At 46.0% G+C, this 20224-nt stretch overlaps 1 protein-coding gene across 3 annotated transcripts in view; it reads left to right on the forward strand.

Annotated features, from left to right (window-relative positions):
* The window catches only part of CACNA2D3 (calcium voltage-gated channel auxiliary subunit alpha2delta 3), an 854557-nt gene that overhangs the window by 370761 nt on the left and 463572 nt on the right, over positions 1–20224 (forward strand). For all 3 annotated transcript variants that reach the window (XM_032322613.1, XM_032322603.1, XM_032322620.1), the window contains exon 6: positions 13769–13900. In XM_032322613.1, coding sequence (XP_032178504.1) covers positions 13769–13900 — 132 coding nt within the window. The remainder of the gene's footprint in view (positions 1–13768; positions 13901–20224) is intronic.

The following is a 20224-nucleotide window of genomic DNA, read 5'->3' on the forward strand; positions in this document are numbered from 1 at the left end:
CTGGATTTCTTTTAGGGACCCATTCTTTTTTTTTTTTTTTTTTAAGATTTTATTTATTTATCGGGGGCGGGGGCAGAGAGCAAGCACAGGCAGACAGAATGGCAGGCAGAGGCAGAGGGAGAAGCAGGCTCCCTGCCGAGCAAGGAGCCCGATGTGGGACTCGATCCCAGGACGCTGGAATCATGACCTGAGCCGAAGGCAGCTGCTTAACCAACTGAGCCACCCAGGCGTCCGTAGGGACCCATTCTTTATGGATGCTAGGCTTGAAATCGGACCCAGGGCTCAGTAGGTTTACACGGGTTGGTCAGCCTGCCCCATCCCCATCCTTTGCTGACTAGCTCAGAGATGGGTTTACAACGGTCAAAGTCAATAAAAGCATGGAAACATTTGGATATCGCACATCCTACCCCTGAGTAGAGTGGGGAAAAGATTCGTGGCTCCAAATGCTGCAGCAGTCTTGTGACCCTGTAAGAGGAACAGCTAGAGATGCTGGCACAGAGGCTGTTGGGGGAAAGGCCAGGTGTGTGAAAGAGAGGGTCTGAGGATACAGCTAACTTAGCAGGTTGCCAGATAGAAAGAAAGCTAGTACCCCAGTCCTTGGTGCAACCATTGGCAATCTTGGGATCAAGCTTCTCCTTAACCATCCCTACCCCTCATCTTTTTAGTTCTATAGACCCTTAACTTTTCAGGTATTTTGAGTAGGATGTTTGGTTCTTCAAATTGAAAAGATTTCCAACTTGAAGTAGTAGAGGCTGCTTTGAATCAATTGTAGTGAACACGCTTAACTAATCTCCAGTTAAGCAATGTAGTGGGTTAATTAATATTCTTCATTTCTGCTCCTGTCGGTTAAACACTTTGGCTGGTGTCGAGAGTGTGCTGAATGCCCACAGCTAGCAAACTGCCCCAGTGCTCAAAAGGCCATGATCGTACACGCGATGACTGGCCAAGTGTTAAAAGTAGGTGTTCGATATATTATTTTAGAAATGATTTCTTGTGTCTAACCCTTTTTGCTGAACCAGCCAACTGCACGTCATGATCATGTCAGAGACTAAAGCGTGCACACACAAGCATATACACACACAATCATTGAGCTGCATTCCGTGTGGAATGGGCTGAGTTATAAATGGGGTGCTTATCTATTTTGGTTTGCTAATCTCTATACTGCTTATCTCTATAGATTAATTAAAAAGGACCCCCTTCTCAAAGTGACCTGGTTTGGATGATGAGTTATATGGTCGTCCTCATTAAAAGTCACATAATGGAATTAAACCTACACCCTGTGATTTTTCATGGCAAGAGGAGGGCATGGTGCTTGGGTGTCAGTGAGCACTGGCTACTGAAGGTCCGTACACTCAATCATTTGGTCTCAATTAATTGGGTCTCAGTGCTGTTGTTCAGCAAAAAATAGTTGATGGAAGTATTTGCAGGATGAGCGTGACCTCGTGGAAAGACAGCTGGAAGCTTATTGCTAATAGTGCTTGGTCAGCGTGACTGGCATCTGGCATCCTTCTCAGGGTGCGTCATGCTTTTCAGAAGTAGCGTGAACTTCCAGTAGTAGAGTCCAGGGGAGGTTACGACCTACAGATCTTCACATGGAATTGGGCATCAGAAGCAAATTCCTATAATGTTCTGGTCCTGTGAACCCAGCCCCCCGGTGTCATATCTGTCACAACCACCTTGGCATGACATTGGCTTCTTCCTAGGGGCTCGCAGATCTTCCTGCCCTTGACTAGCGGAGAACATGATCTGCTTCTTGGGACTTCTTCTTGCACTTTCTCAGGTGACTTCTAAGTGCGGCTTAGGTGCTCTCAGGGCGCAGACCTAGAAATGCCCTTTGTGATGTGACCACATTTACCTTTTTATGTTCTTGGGTCTGAGTAGCTTCAGGAATTGGTCAGTTTCAGAGCAGGGATACATAGAGGATGTATGTATATTTTATTGAAGAAAAAACACAATTTTCTTTGTATAAGGAATGGATGTGTTTGTTCCCTGTCGTCCCACACACTGTCAAGACTTGGAGGTGAGTTTCCTGCATGGGAAGCTGTGTGTGTGTGTGTGTGGGGGGGGGGGATGGCGCGGACATTGCTATACGAGCCACTGGGATGCATTTTCCCAGCCTCTGTAGCTCACAGGCCACACTCGTGATGTCACCTGATTCTGCCCAACACCTGTATGTTGCCTTCATGCTTTCCTTTAAAACGACTCTTATTTCTACCTAAATGAAAATAGCCTCCTTCTGAGCAATGATCTGAGTAACCCATTGTTCCATGTGTTGATTGGAATTCTCTAATATCATGAAATATAGAACTGCTAAAGTCTTTATAAGTTTCTTCGTGTTCTACCTGAAAGCCCTTGCCTAGAATGGGTTGTGGGGTATGTGTGTGTGTGTGTGTGTGTGTGTGTGTACACGTTTGTGTTGGGAGGGAGTGTGGGCAAGGCATGAACCCCTTTTCAACCGTGGTTCCGGAAAGAAGAGAGCACACCCAGATCTCTGGCAGGAGCGTTCCATTTGAAAAGGTGTTCTCTCATCAGAATTTAAAAGCAAATGATGACACAAATGATTCTATTACTAAACCTGGGCCTTCGGATCCCCAAACCCAGGCCATTCATTAGACACCACCCCCTTCCTCACCCCAGGTCTTCTGGTTACAAACCAAGACCCCCAGGGCATCTCAAAAGATGACTAGAGATTGTGTCTGTACCTCCTTCCCCATGACCACCCCCATCCCACCACGGGGGGTTGCCTGTGAAATCAGTAACAGCAACGGGAACTAACACACAGTCCTTCCTTGGTCCTTCTCAAGGCTCACCTCGGATCCCCCTTCTGCTGACCCCAGCCCTCCAGCTGACCCGTCTTTCCTTCTTCCTCACTCACAACTCACCTTTCATCCCTATGCACCCCATCTTTCTTAACCACAGCCAGTTTTTCAGGCTCCTACCACTGTGGCAGCCCTTAAAAGCAGTGCAGAGCAGAATACAGATTCCTTCCCATGCCCTGCCCTGGTGCCCCCCTAGGACCCAAGCCAGACTCAAGGCCACGTGCTGTGTCTTTAATATATAGCTCACAGCAGAGACGGAAGAGCCTACTCTTGCTTGGTCTCCACGTGTTGAAAACAAACACCCAAGTGCAGCTCAGCTGCATTTCTGCTTGTAAATGTCCATAATCCCCTTATCTCCCTGTGTGGGATTTCTGGGCTCTCTGCAGGAGGGGTGTGCGAGCCTGCCGCCCCACTGCCTTCCCGCAGCCTCTGTTCCCTCTGCTTCCCTGCTCACACGCACCCCCCACTTTCTCCGGCCTGCAGCTCTGTGTCTGCCCCAGCAGTATCCCTGACAGCTCCTTAATTGCTACACGCATTTGTGTGGTTCCCTGGCAATTATATTTCAGACCCTGTCAGGGTACCTGCTGGCCTCGGGCTTCTGTTTATATTAAATATCAATAAAAAGCAGATAGCATCAGTGTAGATGGCAGGCTCACAAAATCATATTTTCCTGGGAGCCAGGCCTGTCCAGAAGATGGAAGGAAGGAATGTTTAAATTTTGTTCTCTCTTCTAAAAGGTTAAAATGAGAGACTTTCTGAGTGGCTATCAGGGACCGGTTCTTACTGAATGATGATGGCTCTCTCATCGCTACCTGGGTCTTGTCCTTTATTGCGTGTGACCTGCCATAATATCAGTTTTCTCCAGAATTAATTCTTTCTGTCCCCCTTGCCCTCCCTGGAACATAGGACAAGGCGTCACATACCCTAAATATCGTTAAGGGCTTATTGACAAAACGGGTGAGATTTCATTTGGCTTTGCTTTGAAGAGGAGTGTGTTTGGGGCGGAGGTCCAGGGCTGGGTGGCTCTGAGTCCCACATCCCTTGCCCTGCCCTCCCCTACGAACATGTTAGTCCCTCAGGGTTGTGTGGCCTCCCATCACTAGACGTGTCGGCTCATCTTTTGGAAGGAGCACAGGCAGTCCCAGGAGCTGTGAATGTGCTGGAGGATGAGGCCGTAGGGCAGCTGGCCCCTGTGGACGCTTAGCGGCACCCAGAGGGAAAGCCTTGCCGAGGGTGTGTCATACCCAGAGGTGGGGGCGAGGATTTCCTGTTCTGACGGTTGCTATTCTTTCATGCCGCTTATGAATAACTTCTATCAGTGAGAGGCGTCCTGCAAGGATGGCTGGCAGGGATGTACGTGCTGAGGACTCTTCAGTGTTAGCAAATCTGTGGCAGGCTGGTTATTTGGGGACACACTTTTCTCTGTTGCCGTCAATAGAGTCTCCCGTTTGTGCGCGATCTGAGGAGCATGCCAGCTCCTCAGGGGGGGGGGGGGGCGCTCCCTCCTGCCGTGGAGCTCAGGAGAACTGTTGTCGGGGTGCTCTGCTGTTGGCCACGCCCCGCAGGGGTCCCTGGGACAGGGAAGAAGAGGGTTCCTGGCTTGGCTGTCCGGGCTCAAAACCTGGCCCTCCCATGTTTGCTGAGCCTGTTCTCGGTCCATACCACTGGGTTTCTCTCACGGCCATCCTAGTGCAGGCCCCATTATGGCCCCCTTGAAGGACAGCAGGAGCCTCGACACACCCATTCCACCCTTGCTCACTTGCCCCTGCTTGGTCGGTCTCCAGAAGGCGAGGTGTTACCACCCTCTCTTCAAACCCTCCAGGGATCATCACTGTTCTTGAGATCCACAGCAGACTGCAGACGGGGGTCTTCAAGACCCTGCTGGGTCCCCTAGCCCTGACTCCTCCCACCCATTGTGGGTATTTAAACTTGCAGCTGACAATCCCAGCATCACCTTGTCTCTCCCCCTCTGAATGCCTATTCATTCTGAAGATTCCAGCTTTGCCAGCTTGGTGCTACCAGGACCTTCCCTAAGAGCACGTTTCCTAACATGGTGCTTTGCCCCTTCCTATACTAATCATGACTATAATTTCATCCATAATGAGATAATTATTGGGTTCTCTGCTTCCCACACTGGTCTGTATGCTTCATTGGGTTAAAGGCCATGACTGGTTTTGCCCACTGCTATATCCCCAAATCCTAGCATAATGCCTCGGCAGTCAGCAAATATTTTCTGAATGAATGAATGCAGCCATGCTATACTTAGTGCATGATTTCTGCCCTTTAGCCAGCTTGTCCAGTGGTAGTAGAACTAGCTACTACAAGTGGAATAATTAAAAGAGAAGAAAGGAGAAGCCTCAGTGAGCTTGACCAGGATGTGGATGTTGGTGGATGCTGGAGGCTGGACAGGAAGTGGATTTGAAAAGGGATCCTGGGCCAGAACAGAGCGTCGTGGGGCACCAGGCAGTGGGGTGCAGTCTCTGTGTGATGGAATAGCAGTAACTGCCGATGCTTCTAAAGCAGGCTGAGTGGTCGGGCCGTGTTCTGCGGCACAGATTTTTGAGCGAGATGCTGAGTTCCGGAGAGCTGCTGTGAGGGTCTTGCAAGGCTGGTGTTGTTCTAGTACGTTCTGATGGAAAAAGGGTAACTCTGTGCTGACCCCATCTCTGAACCTGTCAGCCATGAGCTTGTTCCCTTTCCAACCAGAGCAAATCGTCAGGAAGGAACCAGGCTCTGGTTCTTCAGCTTTTTGTTAGAGACCTGACGGGAGACTCGGTTGGTGGGAAAATAATCTCTGACACTCCCATCAAAGTAGGGGTTTTGAATTAGTCAACACCAGCTTAACTGCGATCTATAAGAAAATGCTGCTTTAAAATCAGAAGTCCCTTGAGATGTGCTTATCTTCACTCTACAGTGTCTTATCCAAGATTTTATGTCTTGTAAGTGCCTCCTCTGTGAGCAGACCCCAAATCCAAATGTTGATGGTCCAAAGACCTTACCTGGTGGCTGGGCAACAGAGAACCCAAGGTGGATGGTTAGGGGGCTCTTGTAGAGGGCTCCAAATTGGCCCCCAGCACCACCTTCTTACATTCACCATGTCCTCTTCAGCTCACGCACAGGTCCTGAGCATGAGGTGCAAAGACGCTAAGTCTGGGCAGGAAGACACCCTGATCCCAGCCACTTTCTCCAGAGACCACCCACTGCATTCATTTGCTGACCTCTGGGGACAGGTAATACCTGGCAAGCCACATATTACCTGGTGTCTAGAGCAGGAGTTCCATGCTTCCCCTTTCTCCCACCCTCTACCACTGTCTGGGAGGCAGTAAATGAAGTTCAAGGCCTCTGTGCAAGTCAACCTTCACTTAACAGTTTAGACAAGGAACTTAGCTAATCTCTCCCTTGGAAAAGACGATGTACTGGGGAAATGAAATCTGGTGCTCTGAGGGTCAGTCGGTTTCCACAGGTAGAAAATGGGGTAGGAAGAGTAATTTGTGGCTGTCCTGCCTGGGACACGGCACATTGCAAATGTTCCGGAAATGGCAACCTCTGCTGCTGTTGTCATCATCGTGATACTTGGATTTCTATCATATAATTTTCCTCTTCTTACCATCTCCAACAAAGACATGGGAATGGTTTATTCCAGAAGGATAAGAAGTAACAAGGAGGAAGAAAGGCGAGTTTTGCTACAAAATTTAAAATATGTTAAGGAGCACTTGGGTGGCTCAGAGGGTTAAGCCTCTGCCTTCAGCTCAGGTCATGATCCCAGGTCCTGGGATGGAGCCCCACATTGGGCTCTCTGCTCAGCGGGGAGCCTGCTTCCCCCCCTCTCTCTCTGCCTGCCTCTCTGCCTCCTTGTGATCTCTCTCTCCGTCAAATAAACAAAATCTTTAGACAATTATTTCACATAGCAATGTTATTAAGGCAGTCATTTACTATTAAAAATATGTCTTCTCCAGTACCACCTTCCTCCAGTAGCTCACAAAAGATATAATTTTAAAAAACTAAAATATGTTAGAAGAGAAAGGCTAAAGTGGATAGATTTAAGGCAAAACAAGCAAAATAAAAAAAACAAGTGGAGTCACTGATGTGAAATCCCTGTGGAGAATTAATACTGATATCTAGCACATGGAGACGACAGTCTGAGGGAGTCTAGAGCACCTTCTGGCTTTTGCCAAAGTGGTAGGTGTGTTTTCCTTTCCTTTAGCTTTCCAGATCCATGCAGAGTGGCTCAGCATTGGACCATCAATCCCTCTCATCCCTTTGGTTTTGGAATTGCCAGCAGTTGGCTCCAGCTTTGTGAAGGGCACCCTGCATTTAATATCTAGCACATCACTAAGTTTAGAGGAAGGGGAAATGTTTGGCAAATAAATCTATTTTATAATTCAACACACTTTAATGGCTATTTTCCAATACATATAAGTGCTTGATAATTAGCATCAAAAATAGTCATTATTTAATCTATGATCTATTTAGAATGAATGAGAGAGATGTCACTTACTTGCTGAAATGGGAGACATGAAGACTCTGCAGACATTCTCCTCTTGTACGGGGTCCGATGTGCAGCACTGAGCAAGGCTCCTGTGTGGGCTCCGTACACCCAGCCCTCCCTGTGCCTGTTGTGATGTCACATCCAGGAGACACACATCTTTAAAGACCTTTAGGAAAGCCTCAGACCCTTCCTCCAAGCTTGCTCTAGGCAGGAAATAACCCTTTTTACAAGGGCCAACTTTAGAAACCTCGTTGAACGTGAATTCAGACCCTTCAAACAATGGTTTTGGGGTGAACGGTAGTTTATAATTCTATATTTGCCTGTAATTATTCACGGACACTCAAATTCACTAGAAAGGATCTGTATTTTGTGATAGAAAATGTCAAGTATAAATTAATGCAGTGCTGCTCATTCCTGGAGAATAAATGATACCGAGAATAAAGATGGCATGCGTATCTGGGGACTAAGGTCTGGAGGAGAAACTCAAGTGCCAAGGCATCCATAAAGATCCTGACTGCTTGAAGGAAGTAGGCTATGATGGCTGTAGATTTCAGAAGATAAGAAATTTGATTTTTGAACCATGAATAAAAATGTGGTGGGCCTTGACATTGGCAGAGCACAGATTATGGCTGGAAAACATATGCCTGACCGGAAACTATCTGCTGACTTTCACCATGGCCTGCTCACCTTGCCAGCTCCACCTGGAATGTTGTCCCCTTGCTTATGGGACTCCAGGGGCACTCACTGCCTTGCTGGTCCCCAGGACCCAGGTTTCTTCCTGCCTCAGGGCCTTTGCACTTGCTTTTTGAACTGCACGTTCAGTGCACTTGCATGTGTTTTGGAACTGACACCTTCTCAGCATTTGGGTCTGTTCTCAAAGTGGTCATCTTGGACCACCCGATTAGAGTAATTCCTCTTCTCCTTCCCACACGTAGTGACTTTCAGCCTCCTGTATCTTTTCATTTTCTTCATCCATACTCATTTCTATCTGGAGTCCTCAGTTATTTGTCCACTGTCACCCTCCTCAGATGGAAATGTCAGCGTCATGCTCTGTCTGGCTCACTGCTGGATGCCTGATGTAGGAGGTGCTCAGTGTATGGTCGTTGAATGAACATGATAATTGGAGAAAGGGACAAAGTGGCATAGGTTTAAGTCTCACCTGGATAGCCCTGGGGCAGCTGAACTGCCTTGGGTGGGGAGTTGGAGACTCACCCCAGAGCTGGTGTTCCTGCTGACGGTAATGGAGTCCTCCCGCAGCTGAGTACCCTCTGTGCCTTGTCTCAGAAGCCTTTGAGCAAGAGCTTCTCCGATTCCCCTTCTGCCAATAAAGACACTGGGGCTTGTGGAAGGTAAGTCACAAGCTCAGGGCGACTGACTAACACGTGCCAAGCGAGGTCTCATATCCCAGACTCCCAACTCCAAAGCCTGCATTTCAGACTGGTGTTCTGCACGACCAGGGTGCTGCCCAGGGATTCTTGCTGCAGAGAACAGGGATGGAAGAAGTGGGGAGCTCTTCTTGGGACTTTATTTATTTATTTCCTTGTGCATGGCATAAGTAATGGCCATGTTTATGGACAATTTTTGGATGTGTCAATTGCAGTGCTAAGTGCTTTACATCCATTAATTTGCTTCAACCCAAAGAGCTGATTGACTCAGGAGGGTGGACCTTCGGATGACAAAAGGGGCTGCTCATCCGAAAATACAGAACTGAAATGGAAAGGTATGTGAGTGTGCAGGGGAGTGTGCAGAGAGAACATCAGCCTTCTGTAACATCAGGCAACCCCCATGTAGCAAATGCAAACTTGTTGGGGGATGGGGAAGCACAGGTGAGAGCAGTTCTTCGGGTGGAAATAAAAGAAGGGAAATATAAGTGTGATTTGGGGGTGGGTTGTAGGATACATCGTAAAGACAAAGCAGGCACATGTGAGCTACTTTTCAGATACAAATTACAAATTGATCACAAAGGTGGTGTGGGACTTTGGTCTCTAAACATCTGCTAGTCGTCTGTTCTACTAAAAGCTGAACATCTGATAAATCTCTGACTGGCGTCAGAGGTAATTTAATGTCTCAGAAGGTAGAGGAAGCAGAAAGCAGAAGTGCTATTCCTGAACCTCATTTGACCACCATGAATAATAAGTTGGTACTGAAGGGACAGAGACGTTGGAGGAAATGGCCAACTGACTTGGAGTTCACTTTACTGAGCAGAGAACACTGGGCATTGACATACACTGGCCATTCAGGGAAATGATTTTAACCCACGTGAGAGCATTGAAGGTAGGAGCCATTGACAGAGACTGGGGAGAATGGTAAGCTCATAGAATTATAATGCAGACATGAGAATCCAAATTGTTTCCATTAAAAGGCTTTTAAACATCCTTCACTAAGAAAAAGGCATACAGTCTATTAAACTCAGATTTTAAAAAGAATACATACAAACTACAAAATATGGGTATATAGTTATGTAGCATAATTAAGGGAGTATGGACCATGGAGTGGGTCTAATGGTGGCCCCAGAAGATATGCCCAACCCCTAACCTCCAGTTCATCCTGCAGATGTGACTTTATTTGGACATGGTGTCTCGCAGATATAACGAAGTTAAAGATTTTGAGATGAGATCATCTTGGATTTAGGGTGAACCCTAAATCCAGTGACCGATTTCTTTAAAGAAAAGAAGATATGACACAGAGGTACACAGAGGGAAGGCCACGTGTAGATGGAGGAAGAAACTGGAGTGATTTCTCCAAAGCAAGAAAAACTAATGGCTGCTGGTGACCACCAGAGGCCAGGAGAGAGGCTTGGAACAGAATCTCCTTCAGAGCTGCAAAAGGAACCTATCCTGCCAATACCTTGATTTTGAACTTCTGGTCTCCAAATAAATTTCTGTTGTTTTGAGTCACCAAGCATGTGGTAATTTGTTACAGCAGCCATAGGAAGCTCATACAGTACATTGACCCCCTAAGCAGATTAGCAGTGGAAGTGGACCCAAGCTCGGATTAGTCTAAGACTCCTGAAAAACCCTAAATGAGGCAGCGGGGAGCAGGGCATTTTAAACAAAGTTTGACACAAAATACAACCAAGGAAAAAGGCAAACTTGCTGTTTAGGAGGATGCTGATGTTTTTGCAAGTGACCTTAAGAAAGCACATCTGCTCAGCAGCCGTAGAGGGATCGTGCAGCCAGGGTGCTGGTCCAATGTCATGTTCACCTTCCCCACAGTAGAGAGTGGAAGGAACTGGGGACCTGGCCACATGTGGTGTGATATGAGGCACTGAGCCTTTGGACTATGTCATTTTTGCTTTCTCTCAACCATGTTGGGAAAATGATTTTTAACTTCTTTAAAAACCCAGATATTTAGGTGAAGTCCTCATTTTATGGCATTAGCATTTTCCTGTTTCTCTTTTTCATCTCTCTCTCTCTCTCTTTTTAAAAGGTTTATTTATTTTTGGGGCGCCTGGGTGGCTCAGTGGATTAAGCCGCTGCCTTCGGCTCAGGTCATGATCTCAGGGTCCTGGGATCGAGTCCCGCGTCGCTCTCTGCTCAGCGGGGAGCCTGATTCCTCCTCTCTCTCTCTCTCTCTGTCTGCCTCTCTGCCTACTTGTGATCTCTCTGTGTCAAATGGATAAATAAAATCTTTAAAAAAAAAAAGGTTTATTTATTTTAGAGCAAGAGCGAGAATAAGTGAGCAGGGAGAGGAGCAGAGGGAGAGGGAGAGAGAATCTCAAGCAGACTCCTGGCTGAGCACAGAGCCTTCCAGAGGGACTCTGTCTCAGGACCCTGGGATCATGATCTGAGCCGAACTGAGGAGTCAGCCACTCCACTGAGTGAGCCACCTCGGTGCTCCTCTTTTTTTCATCTCTTAGAGGACTAATAATCAATAGGAATTCAGGATTTTCCATTTTATTAAAATGGCTTGCTAAGCAAAATTGTGAAATGAACACACTGTGATTACCTCACGAGCCAGAGGACATGTTATCTCAAATAACTGATCAAATAGGTGTGTGTCACACAGCCCTCATTTTAACTAGACCGTATATTTTTAGTGTTCTACTTCCTTTGTTCACCATGCCCTGGGAAGATCAAAGCCCCCTTTTCCTTAAAAGGCATAATTTCAGAGGGAGATTTAGCGTCCAAATGATTGGTGAAACAATCCTCTGACCATTACCATTCCTTTTGCATTTCTGAAGGAGCTCACAGTCCCCCAAGGGGCAGTCTTAGGTTTCTAGGACCATCTGAGGGCATGGGTAGCCTTCTACTACCCCCCAAAGAAACCACAGTCAAGAAAATAAATGCTTTAACTAGAAACTGTTTGACTCCTTAACATGTCGAGACAGTGAGTGAGTGAAATGGAATTTTTGCTTCTAATTGTGGAAAGTTTTTATATGATGGCAACATAATTGAGGCCATTGATGGAGGAGGCAAGAACCATGGAGTTTTCAGTGTCATTACTGTATTTACCTCTTTGTGGATTAATTTAAGTGGATTTTGAAGCAACGAGTGAGTCATAATAATTATTGTCAAGCTTGCACAGGAACAATAAAGGGTTCCATTTTCCAGGATTGTGAGGATAAAATCTTTCTCAAAATTACTTTGTGGTCAAGGGTTGAATTGGTTATTTTCACTCTCCCAGCCAAAGATGTGGTTTATTATAGTTTATAAGAGTTTGAGCACTTACCTTTGAGATAAGAGTCAGAATCCCACTTGTCTATGGAATCCGGGTAAGTGATCTAAAAGAATAGTCAGGTTAGAGGTAATACAATACAAGACATCATGTCTCTCCACTGGGTCAGGCACCATTTTGTGGACTCTGTCTCATACAACTTCTGATGAGCATCGTGGGGCAGTAGGCTGGCAATGGGCAGGCCACTGTGGAAGAGGGATGGGGTACACTGGCCAACAGTGAGTTTTCCTGTTACTATACTCAATGCACTTGAACATTTCCAGCATTATTTTGCTCATTGATTTACTATGTCACTTGAGGAGGAGAGTGACCAAATCTGTCTTCATCTCCTCCTCTCCCACCCCCGTGTAGAATAGGGGAATCTTTGGAATAAAGATGCTGTGGTGGGATTGCTATGATGTGGAAACCCACAGGGAATTCTGGTGAGGGCACTGGAATCCAGGTGAATGGAATTGCTACACAGATGACTCTGTGAAGGCCTTTTGCCATTTGTCCTCTTCTGTAGATGTGCTTAACCTTCCAAACAGCCCTTTAAGATGGGTATTATTATCCTATTTTACAAATCACAGATCAGAAGCTTTGTCATTGATCAGTGGGTGCTTTTAGGAAAGAAACTAACCTCCTGACACTCTGTTTCCACCTGTGACGTATGGAGGACAGCAGTGGAACCTGTCTTGGAGGGCTGTGGTAGGGGTGACAGGAGGCGAGCTAAACACAGTGCTTGCACCACAGGAAGGACTCAGTAAAAGTTTCTGCTCCTCTTCCTCATCATTAACATGCTCACCTTGTCATTTTTACCCTCATCATGCTGGGACTGGGTAATGATCTCCCCTCTTAAAGGAATGTTGCTTTATGTGGCATCATTTTCAAATAGGATCTCCAGTAGTTTGAAAAAAAAAAAATGTGGATGATCATAAAGCGTCCTTAGTGATCCATTCAACCAGTATGCAAACAGTACAGTACAGGCTTATTTTCCTTCTTTGTCTTTGCCCTTTGTTCTTATCAATGGGCAGAAGGCAAGGGGTTCTCTTTCAGCTACCAAGGGTGAGGAAAGATTTGTTCAGGGGATCACAAGAGTAGAAGAATAGACATTTGTCTGGAATCTGGAGAACAACCTTTGTTTTCATCCATCCATCCATCCATCCATCCATCCATCCATCCATCTCTTCATGCATCCATCAATGTTTGCAATCTCTGCCACGTACTGGTCAAAGGGGTACAGGAGAAGACCGAGGGAACTGGTTCCTGCCCTCCTGGAGCTCACCATCTGTTGAACAAAAGAAGTAGAGAGATGTAGTTATGTAATTCCAATTTACTTACTTATTTAATTTTTTTAAAAGAAAACGTTTAAGTCAGAGGTGGAGAGAATTGGAACCGGGACAGTATTGGCTGAGGTCATCGCAGTGAGAGAAGACACATTTTTCCAGTTTTTAATGCTGGGTTCTGACTCAGGAGAAGAAAAGGTGGAAAATAATGCTGAGAAGGCCTCTCTTTGCTTTCTCAAGAACTCTGTGCCCTGCAAGGTTGAAAGTTACAAACGGTAGGGACGGGTGTTCCAAGTAAGGAGTCACGACTAAAGGCTCCGGGTGGCGGTGGGGGCTTGGGCAGGATAAGGAAGTGCCAATGTATGGAATTCCCAGGAGCTGAACATTGGGGAAGCTACATCCTTCTTCACAGATTTCTGTGAGATGAACCTTACGCTGGTATAGGCCAGCTCTGACAGATGCTGGCCGGGTTCTCCTTCGCTCTGGTTTGTAACATTTGTCTTCCCTTTCTTTTTCAGACCCAGCAATCGTCAACGGGGTTTATTGGTCGGAATCCCTAAACAAAGTTTTCGTGGATAACTTTGATCGTGACCCATCCCTCATATGGCAGTACTTTGGAAGTGCAAAGGGCTTCTTCAGGCAGTATCCAGGTGAGTATCCCTGCCTTGAGACTTATGATGGAGATTAATGATGTTGTGATAGTTTTTTTTCGTGCTCAGGGTTAAATGTCTTTCCCTCCCGTTAAGAGAAAATGAAAGATTAAATTCTAATCAATTAAATCTCTTGTTAGGGTGCAGATATGCATGGGAACATGGCATCTGCACGCGCATGCGTGTACATGCACAGGAGAGTGCGCACGCGCACACGCGCCATGCCCCGCGCACGCGCACACACACAGGCATTTAGCTCTGCATATGGTTTTCACATCTTTCTCAATAGAGCCGTTTATAGAGCTGCCACTAAAAATGAGGCATTAGAGCGTGAAACGCACCATATTTGATCTTTCTGGACGAGAGTTTGCTTTTATTACTATGAAACTACTACAAATTCCTCTTATCGTCATCGTCGTTCTTGTGGAAAAGAACAAGTCATCATTGGGCTGAATTAAATTCTAACCCAAGGTGTAAGAAATGGAAAATTTGAACTTGGGTTTCCCCACTCCAGAGCTGACCGCCCTCGGAGGAAGACCTTGTGATGACCAAAGCACCGCTGGGGTCAGCGACTCATCCTTGGGACCACCAGTCGCACCTTCAGATGGGTTTGTCTGTCAGTTTGTCCCTCATACCTTTGGAGCAGGTGTTCCTTCGGAGGCCTCCCCAGGCCTCTGCTTTGCAATAAGAATTTAATTCTGGCTTGGTTTGAATTTTAATTAAGAGAGGAAGTTTTAATTTTGCTCACAAGTTGTGAAAACAGGACTCGAGGCTACAATCGTGCCAGCATCACAGCTGCAGAAATTAACAAGCTCAACCTAAAAGAAGGAAAAGACGCCCTGCATAATCTTGGAGCAATTAAGTGGAGTCTTTTATGTTTTCATTAAGTAAGACTAGGCACCTGATGTCTTCCCACTTTGAGGCACAGAGACCGTCAGCCTCCGCCTCGAGGAGCTGTTTGCCCTGCACACAGCATCTGTCCCCCAAGACTTGCCTGCCAAGTGTCTGCTTTGCCAGATTACTCAACATTTCCCAAGAGCCTTGTTCAGCAGGGCATGCGTGGTTCCTCCTGGAGCTCACGGAAATTTAAACGATAAGCATCCTAGTAAAGATAATGTTATAATAAACAGTGCTCTATTAAAGTTTCAGTGTCACCAAATTGCAGTCTGCTTTGATACCCTCAAGAGAGTAAATTCAATGCTGATGTTGCTGAAAATCAAGTGTGGTAGGGGGCTGACCCATTGAGGAAGCCACAGGGAACTCTTACTATCCTACCATGGGGCGTTTGGATCGAGGAGGAACTGATAAGAAGAAACCACAGATCATCCGTTGTCTCCATTAGCAGGAAGTCCTCAAACTATGGTCATGAGGAAATTTGAAAAAAAAAAAAAAATGAAAATAAGGAGGTGCATTAGTCATCTCAGACTGCCATAATAAAATACCAGAGACTGGATGGTTTAAACAATAGACATTCATCTGTCATAGTTCCGGGGGCTGCTAAGTCTAAGATCAAGGTGCTGGCAGATTTGGTTCTTGGTGAGAGCCCTCTTTCTGGCTTGCAGATGACCACCTTCTCCCCGTCTCCCCACATGGTAGAGAGTAGAAGCTCGGGTATTTCTTACTCTTTGTAGGAGGGCTCTAATCCTACCATGGGGGCTCCATCTTCATAAGCTCATCTAAACCTAATTATCTCCCAAAAGGCCCCACCTCTTCACACCACCAAACAGGGTAATGTTAGTCTTCAACCTATGAATTTTGGGGTGAGGTGGGGTGGGGGTGTGTGTGACAAACTTCTCTCCATAACCAAAAGGAATCCTCATGAAGGTTGTATGTAACAGGGGAGACTAATTTAATTTATATAGAAGGTTTTTATCAGTCGGAACAGTAGACTGAGAAATGCTTCCCATTTTTATGATATTTGTAGCAGAATTTTCACTTTATAAAATTCTTGCATCTTTTCTATGTTAATAAGGACATGAGTCACTGCCCTCCTAAGGGATTTCACTACCCTAATAATGCCTTGTACTCATCCGGGTGCTTGATTCTGAACAGAGAACAGACCTCGTGTCTCTTGGACATAAAATGATCATTAGAAAAGTGATCCATGGACATTTTTTTTAAAAGATTTTATTCATTTATCAGAGAGAGAATAGGGGAGAGAGCGAGCACAGGCAGACAGAATGGCAGGCAGAGGCAGAGGGAGAAGCAGGCTCCCCACTGAGCAAGGAGCCCGATGTGGGACTCGATCCCAGGACGCCAGGACCATGACCTGAGCCGAAGGCAGCTGCTCAACCAACCGAGCCTCCCAGGCTTGATCCATGGACATTTTTTGCTTGGATTTCTTATTTTCAGGATACTTCTTTCCATGTTTAGAGTGGTATAATATTGTGAATCAATGGTAAGGGTGCATGTCCTTAAACAGAAGGGATAGTTCTTCATTCTTACATAAGAATGTCCCGAGTTCTTATTTTGTTCCAAACACTATGTGAGGTCCAGAGGAGAAAATGGTGAAACTGAACAGCTAAGATCTCTGCCCTCATGTAGCTCCCGCTCGTGGGGAAATGCATTCCTTCCCATTCCAGCTAGCTCTGGCAAGGAATGCATTTATTGGCCCATGTAACTTGAAATCTAGGAAATGTGTTGTTTTGAGACACAGCTGGGTCCCAGTATTCAGCATTGTCATTTGGATTGTGAATATTTCCTTCCCCCTTTCATCTCCATCATTCTCTATTCTGACCATGTTTCACTGGCAGGTGATCTCCTAGTGATGGCGAACATGGCTGTGTGTGTTTGCAGGAATAGTTTTCAATTATGGTCGCAGAGGAAGAGAGAGTATCTGACCCAGTGTCTCAGATGAAAGTCCTGGGATTAGTCTGGTCTGGGTCCCATGCCCCCACCTCCTCAAGTGAGGGAGCCTGGGCAGTGGGAAGCTTAGCCATCTGAAACCATGGGGAATGGTCGGGATTACTATGGCCTTGCCTGGAGGGGATCCTAAAGGAAGGAACAAGGACCACCAGGGAGACAGAGATAGGTGAGCAGGTCATGATGATACAGTGTGTTTCATGCTAAGATTGGGGAAATAGAAGATGCTAGGTGATCATTAAGGAGCAGCACAGTCTCAGTTTCTGGAGGTAGGAAGATGGAGTTCCTGGAAGGGGAATTCTAGTAAACATCAGCCTAGTGGCATACCTGTCATGATGATTTGTCTTTCTGTATAGATTTACCTAGGCCTCCACAAACTCACCGTAGGTTCTAGGGGCATGTGGCAACACCTCCATGTGCTGCCTTTTGGATGATGTCGTGTTCTATGTCTACAATACCTGATATAGTCATGAGCATGTGAGATGTGCCTGATGAGACTGAGAAACTAAAGTGAGAATTTTATTGAACTTGAATTAATTTAAATCTAAAATTAAATTACCACATGTGGCTTGTAGCTATCCCATTGAACAGTGTAACTTATGGGAAGAGACTATTGTGGGTCTGATACCCAGTTTCTGAGGTACTGGTCTACCTTTCAGTACCTATGTTACTGAAAGGTCTCACCAGAGAGGAAACTTCGGGGAGGCTCTTCTGAACACCAGCAACCACCACAGCAACAAAATACTAGTAAAGGGCCTGTGAGCTCTACAGGATTGGTTACGCAGTCCTTATCAAAGCTCTGTTTATTTGCGTGTCATCCTTGGGAGTCTTTGCTGGTGCTGACAGTATTAATGTCATATTAATACTTGTGCTGATAATAGTTGATAGTGGCCCCCATTTATTAAGCCCTGTGCTGGGTGCTTACACAAGCATTGTCTGGTTTAATCCTCACGATGATCCTGTGAGCTAGAGTTATTATAATCTGCATTTTACCAATGAAGAAACAGACCAAGAGGTTAACTGACCGACCAAGTCATACCAGCGGGATGGGAGGGAGTTGGTGATGGTGTTAATATTTTCACCACTTCTTCCATGCTTTGTTCTCATGGCAGTTCTTACTCTATAAAATAGGAACTCTTCCCGGTAATCCTGAGCCATCAGGCTTTCAATCCCATGTCCTTTGCTAGAATATCTGCCCCAGGAGAGTGTTATACGGCTATCACTCTGTTACCATCTTCAAGCCCACATATTTGTATGTATTTGTTGAATGAATGAATCACTCAGTAGATCAAAGTTTACCAGATCTATTGACCTGTCACTGGTACAGCAGCCCAGCCTTCGCAGATATGGTAGAGCCACTGCTCCTCTGGGAAGCTGATCACTGGCTACTGTCTGGTGGGACTCAGTGACCAAGGGGGGAACTGGCGTAAACACAGTATAGAGCTGTGGTTCCTTTCTTTTCTCTACTGCTCCCTTTTCTCCATGTCTTCCAAGCCAATGGCTGCATCATGCCTTTTATTTTGAGATTCATGCCCCAGCCAACTTGGTGGCATCCCAAAAAGGCATATTGTCAATTCTAGAAATTATATAGCTCATGCAGGTGCTTCCTGGTTAAGTATTGATTTCCTGGTTCTGAAAGATTTGGGATGAGCCAACTATTATTTCTCTGGGATTTGAAGTTACTTGGACACATTCAAAATATCTGTGTTTACAAAAAGTTATATACTGGAAAGTTGATATACCCTAGGGGAGATAGTACCACCTGGGACAGGGTTTCCTGAAGTCTGTCTCCTGAAACATTTTGTTATGAGATTGGAAAAGGAAGGGCTCAGTGGCCACTTAGCTTGTTCAGTGCTGCCTCTGTGGAGCCAGTTGCAGAGATTCAAGGTGATGTCAACAGATTAAAGGCCCTTAGGTATCTTCCCATGCAGGGCATAGAAACCAGTTTTTTTATTCATGTAACTCACGCTAACACCCAGAGAACTTCTCATGGGACCACTTCATGGAAATGCCTATATAAGGAAAAGCACGGTGGGTGGGGACTTGGGAGACAAGTCCTAGTCACAACTGGGAATCTCAGGAAAATCTTTTGAACTCTGAGAGCCTAGAATCCCTGCTGTGTGTTGAAGATTTTGACCCAAGAGTCAGGTTTGGGCAAGATGGCCTTTCAGGGCCCATCCAGTCCTGACTTCAGTCAAGGTGTGTGACCTTTGCCACCTTAGGCAGCTATGCCTAAAAATGTCTCAAGGTGCTGTCTTCATCCTCACTCAATGTATACCTCAAATCCTCACCAGGAAGGGCCTGGGTCTCATGGTTCCTGCACCCACCCTGCAGCCTTTCCTCTGGCATAGACATTCTCTATGCACAGCCATACCAGAATTACTCTATTCCTTGAACTTGATATGATCTCTCAACCTCAGGACCTTTGCACATGTCATTCTCTATGCCTGGGGTATTCTTATTCACCCTGTGGCCACCATTTATTTTTGTTTTATAAGCACTACCTATCTGCAGTAGGTTGAGAAGTGTCTCCCCCCAAATTTATGTCCACCTGGAGCCTCAGAATATGACCTAACTTGGAAATAGGGGTGGTACGTTGGGATGAGATCACAGTGAATTAGGGTGGGCCCTCAATACAGTATGAATGGTGTCCTTATAAGAGGAGAGGAGAGACACAGAAGGAAGACAGAGACTGAGGTGAGGCAGCTACAAGTCAAGAAGCACCAAGGATTGCTAGGAACCAGCAGAAGCTGAGAAGAAGTGAGGAAGTGTTCTTCTCTAGAGCTTTAGAGGGAGTGTGGCCCTGCCAAGACCTTGATTTTAGACTTCTTTTCTCCAGAACTATGAAAGAGTTCTTTCCTGGTAAGCCACCCAATTTGTAGGACTTTTGTTATATCGGCTCTAGAAAACTGATACACCTTCCTTCTGCTCTCATTTGAAAGAAGATCCTTCTTCCCGTTAGAGATTGGGATCACCTTTTGCATCCTACCGTAGCCTCAGGCACTTCTCCTTTGTGACATCTCTGGTGCATGTGATTTCTCTTCATATGCCAGCTGGCCTGCTTGGCATGAGGCCTCCTGAGGGCAGGCAGGGGCCAGGCCTGTGTTTCTCAGTCCATCGCCTGGCAGAGTACTGGAGTTTGATGAACATTGTGATGACTAGGCGAAAGGCTCTGGGGTTGTCCCATCTGCTCCACTTTCCTCTGGAATTGCATCCTTTCCCAGTTTTCCCAACAGACAAATTTCCCGTCGGCTTTTCAAAAAGCGCCAAGTACAGCAGTGCCTGGGAGGAGTTGCAAGCCCAGTTGCAGGGGAATGATCTCAGTCCAGAAGAAGAGTGTTGAATGTCATTAATCCCTTCCCTCCAGGCCCTAGGCTAAATGCTGGGGCTATAAGAAAGAATTGCACCTTTCCTTCGTTTTATTTTTATTTTTTTAAGATTTTATTTATTTATTAGACAGAA

The sequence above is a fragment of the Mustela erminea genome, chromosome 1 (assembly GCF_009829155.1).
Source record: "Mustela erminea isolate mMusErm1 chromosome 1, mMusErm1.Pri, whole genome shotgun sequence".
NCBI lineage: Eukaryota > Metazoa > Chordata > Mammalia > Carnivora > Mustelidae > Mustela > Mustela erminea.